Source organism: Micromys minutus, assembly GCF_963924665.1.
Source record: "Micromys minutus genome assembly, chromosome: 9".
Taxonomy (NCBI): domain Eukaryota; kingdom Metazoa; phylum Chordata; class Mammalia; order Rodentia; family Muridae; genus Micromys; species Micromys minutus.
This window is the reverse complement of record NC_137978.1, coordinates 14,192,446-14,197,555: the sequence shown is the minus strand read 5'-3', so window position 1 is coordinate 14,197,555 and position 5,110 is coordinate 14,192,446. Positions and strand designations below refer to the sequence as shown.

Sequence of the window (5,110 nt, the reverse complement as noted above, 5' to 3'; positions counted from 1 at the left end):
AGTTCTGGCTGTCCAGGAACTCAGTCGGAAGCCAGGCTAGTCTCAAACTCTCAGAGATTAGCTTACTTCTGTCTCCCAAGTGCTGGGATTAAAGGCATGTGCCTTCTCTTCTAGCTTACAGTCGGCTTTCAATAAACACCCATTGTTTTAATGTTTTGGTAAATAAGTTTTCCTCTATTTAAAATATTACTATATATGTATTGCAATATATTACATATATATTAATATTTATCCATATTTAAATATGCTTCTAATTTATGAAGTCACATTTTTCTCTGCCAGATGCTCTTAAGGCAAGATAGAAACCTTTTTTCTCTCCCTGTACTCCAGAGGCTAGAGCAACGTGCTAGGGGAGTGACCTACCAGTGAAACCCCCACCGTAAGTCTCCTCAATAAACCCAGGAGTGAGATGACCCCAGAGGAGCTGCAGAAGAGGGAGGAGGAGGAATTCTACACAGGTCCCCTCTCAGTGATCACACAGTCGGTCAAGAACAACAAGCCAGTGCTCATTAACTGTTGGAACAAGAAGAAGCTCCTGGGCCAGGTGAAGGCCTTTGACAGGCACTGCAACACGGTGCGGGAAAATGCGAAGGAGATGAGGACTGAGGGCCCCAAGAGTGGCAAGGGCAAGAAGTCCAAGCCTGTCAACAAGGACCGCTACATCTCCAAGATGATCCTGCGTGGGGACTCAGTCATTGTGGCACAGTGGAACCCACTCATCGCCGGGAAGTAAATGGGGGCCTTGGCCCTCTGAAAGCCTGCTCCCTGCCCTCCTGAGTCCTGTAGAACCCTGCATGATGGGCTAGAAATGAAGCCACGTGTCTTTTGTTTAAAAAAAAACCACCACCACCACCATCATCAACAACAACAACAACAAAAAAAAAATCCTAAACAAAACAAAACAAAACAAAACAAAAAAACAAGGTAGGAAAAAAGGTAATAAACTCACAAATTACAGGGACAGAGGATAAAAGGGTTCATGGAAATGTCTCTCACACCCTCTAAACTACTCCAGGTCTATCATTAGAATACCATATTGCAGTCACAGGATTCAACCGTGGTCTATAAATTTAAACCGTGCCATTACAACATCAGTCCAAGGAACAGGCTTCTTATGTGTGACAGCCTCTCGGCTCAGAGAATTCACCTGGCCACAGTTACAGTGACATCTAACTTTTGGATCACTTCATTTTTCTCCTTGAAGATAAAATACCAAACACTTAACAGAACATTTTCAAGCATTAATATAATTTCAGTGTACAAAGTTCTCTTTCAGATAATTGTCCAAGTGCCTCTTTTCTCTTGTTTTAAAGCAACCAACCTATCAACTATTTTCCTAAAACGTAAGCTAAACTCATACATAATAAACAGACCTTCTGATCTGAGCCCTGCCATTCACCAGCTACATGTCTTGGGGCATGTTTATGGTTGGGAGCCTCAATTTGCTTACCTTTCAAACAAATGAAATGCCACACACAAGTGGAAGGTGTGGGATAATTGAATGCAAAGTCTTAATCTGGGATTCCAATATACCTACTGAGGCAATGACTTAAACCTTATTGTCAACCGTGAAAAACAAAATTCTGAGTAACATTTTTATGTTGCAATAACATACCCCTGTCTTTGTGAACAGCATTCTGGGACCTTACTAGGGACTAAATGGGACACTAGGTGCTAAGGGAAGTAAGTGGGGCTAATGGCCTCTTACCACCCAGGTTTGGGAGAAAGAGGATCAGTGGTTTTATTTGGGAGTTGGAAGGGTTCGGCTTCTTTCCATGCCTGAGAGAATTTCACAAGTAAGACTCCAATAATGCCTGCAAAGGCCAATCCAGTCTCTGCAGCTTATAGCCTTGACAAGTGTTCTCTGTGACCAACTTGCCTTTAAAATGGCTCAGGTCGACTTAAATAATAACTTGTCAATGACAACCAAGATTGCTAAGAACAAAAGACATATTGCAGAAGGTCAAAACTGTGTAAGGTCTCTTGGATGACTGTAAATCTCCAGAAAGATAGTGTTGTGGTTTGAATGGGAAATGTTCCCCTATAGGGTTATGTATTGGAACTCATGGTGAAGCGTTGTTAATCGTGGGTCTTGTTATTTTATGGCCAGGCCCCACTTTCTTGCCTTCTGTATGCTACCAGCAGAAAGATAGGTCCAAGTTCCCTACTCCTGTCACACATGAATCAGCTGCAACCACGCCTTCCTTTTTCTCCATGATGGGGTACAAATAAATCTTTCCTCCCTTCAATTGCTTCTTGTCAGGCATTTGATCATGCCAAACATGAAAGTTAACCAACACTAGAAAGCATGATGTGGTTCTGCTTTGACATGACTTTGATTCAGAGTTGAGCTTTGGATAATGGAAGAGTATAACATTTATGATCCACGACAGACTCACGCTCATTGTTCCAATGGAGGACTAGCACTGACTCCCTTGGAGGGCTTTTCTCCCTGGGTATGAGGAGATGAAAATTATCTTCTTTTTTTGTTTTGGAAAAATCAACAATTCTTCCTTGAATGTCAACTTTTAGGTGATGGCAAAACAACTTACCACCATTCTAAGTCACTGTAGACAATTATTAGCTTCAGAGAGGGAGGTCACTCATTTTCAGTCAGCCATTTTCCCATAGGTAGAAAGGGAGGGAATAGTTTTTGTATGCTTCAGTCCTGAAAATATGGGCTGTAAATGATGTTTCAGTGACTTTCACAATAAAAGGCTTTCAGTAACAGCAGCTGCAAATATCAAAAAGCAGGCTCCAGGGTGACTACAGAAGTAAAAACATTGTCCCAATCTCTTCTTTAATGGACATGGGAAAACCTATTGGGACAGTTATCTCAGTGGATAAACTCCTTGCTATACAAGTATAAACACCTGAGGTCAACTCCTCCTCCCTCTGGAAACCACGTAAAAAAGCAAGGCGTGATGGTGCACACATTTAATCCCAACTCTAGAGAAGTGGAGACAAAGATTCCTAAGCTAAAGGCCAATACGGGTCCTGTTTCAACAGTAAAAACAGTAGATGGTCTCTGACTAAAACCAGCATAATTTCTTAAGTGTGATCGAAATATTTAACTTTATACCCACAAGTAAGTATAGGCCTCACCCCTCATCTAAGAAATTTTTTTTCCATCAGAAAGAGACTATTACAGAAAGCCACAACTACTTAGGATGCAGACAACTCACCACTCACCATGGGACATCCTGCCCAATTTATACATCTAAGGCATGACACCTGCACCTGAGGCTCAGGGAACATCCTGGACGATGGGTAGAGAGACTCTAAGAGTCAGTAAACCAGGATGTCCATTGTGAGATTGTGCCTTCTAGCTAAACCAAAAAAAGCTATACCCATGACATTTCAGCAACATGGTTACCTAAACAAGACCTGAAGTCCTCCAACAAGAGTTGACACACAACATAGATGGGGGAATTCTCACAGGGAATTCTCCAGAAGAAGAGCTGCAAGCAGTTAACAACTGCTGAGAGAGGGAGAACTAGTTGTCTCATAAAGGAATCTCCAATACTAAGCGGTCAGACATACAAACAGACATACATACATACATACATACATACATACATACATACATACATACATACATACAAATATATGCAGGCTAAACTGAACAGAGTAAGCAAGTTGTATTTACATATTTATTCATATGTAATGACAATTATTAAGGAAGAATTAGGAAGAAAACACATGAGAAAAATACATGAAAGGAGTCAAAGCAGACAGAGGGGGAAATGATGTAATTATATTTTAACTAAATTAAAAATTGAGAAAAGGTAGATGCTTCCTGAAATATTGACTTCTGGCTATACAGGCATGCATATGTGCACATTCACACGCTTAAATGCACATGCCCATGCATATATGCCCATGCATATACATGCACACACAAGGGAAAAAAGAAATTTGAACATCTTAGCCAAGAGTGCTTTCCTTTGATGCTCATCACTAAGTACTTGTAAACATCATCTCATTGAGTCATAACCACAAACCCTGGATATGTGCTACTTTCCCAGTTAAAGAAACTGATTTTACTGAAGTTGAATAAGCTGTTGAAGAAACACTTAGTGAATGGCTGAGTGGCAACCCCAGCACCCAAGTTTTTAGTTGCAGGCATCCTTCCCCAGTCTCTTTGTTATGGCATCTCTGGGCTTCTCCTCATGTTGGGTCTATTACATCTGAATCATCTGTGAGTTCATTCTGTCTTTTGAGCTAATCATTTTGCTAATTATGTTATGATCACTATCCCATACCAGTCCTGATCCTGGGTTAGGGGGCAGGATCAGAAATCCCACTGAGTTCTTTCAGGAGGGATTTTGATATGAGAAATTAGATAGGTGCTGTTGAATTGAAAGGTTACCAGAAGACAGAGACAACCCACACAAAATAGCAATAGTTGTTAGTGGACATAGGAAGAGATGTAGTCATTAGAATCCGGACAACTAGAGTACAAACCAGATTAATGTAGAGGAGATGCTGTGTAGGAAAACAGAGAACAAAGTTAACCAATAGAAGGAACAAACACTTTCACTCTTACAACCTTCCAGGCCTGCTGTAGTTCACACCGTGGAGTATATGTTATGAAGCCAGCTCAGGGTTTCCCAGCTTCAACCCAGAGTCAGAAGAAAGTGTGATGGAAATAAAATGTAAATACTATAGGCGGGCATAGTGGAAAATGGAGTGACAGAGCATGCTCAGGAGCTATTGATTATCTGTCCCCATGTCCAATGAAAAGTGTGACCCATAATAATACAAACTGAAAACAAGCAAACAAACAAACAAACCAAAAATCATTCCTGTGTGATCCAGTCTCTGCTGAGCGGCTATGCTGATGCCTAGAGTGTATGAATCCTGTCTGCAGAATTTTATCATACAGATCCTAACATTTGATCTTTAAATAGCAGCAGCTTTGTTATCATGCAGGGCAAGTGTCCTAAACACCACTCTGCTCTACAAAAGCTCCAGGAACTATGGGAAAACTTGTGCTAGGCAAACAACACTCACAAGTTTGTTATTTTTGTTTTTGTTGTTGTTTAGTGAGCCAGAGCAATGCAGCATGAACAGCAGAAAAAATTCATATATATGAAGTGATTAAAAA

At 40.8% G+C, this 5,110-nt stretch overlaps 1 protein-coding gene across 1 annotated transcript; it reads left to right on the top strand.

The window, feature by feature from the left end:
- Window positions 1–388: 388 nt before the first annotated feature.
- On the top strand, window positions 389–733 carry LOC308423956 (small nuclear ribonucleoprotein Sm D2-like; the record flags this gene model as incomplete). The annotated part of the gene is made up of 1 exon (XM_080920779.1): window positions 389–733. The coding sequence occupies exon 1, from the start codon at window positions 410–412 to the stop codon at window positions 731–733; it is 324 nt and encodes a 107-aa protein (XP_080776905.1). The 5' UTR covers window positions 389–409.
- Window positions 734–5,110: the final 4,377 nt, after the last annotated feature.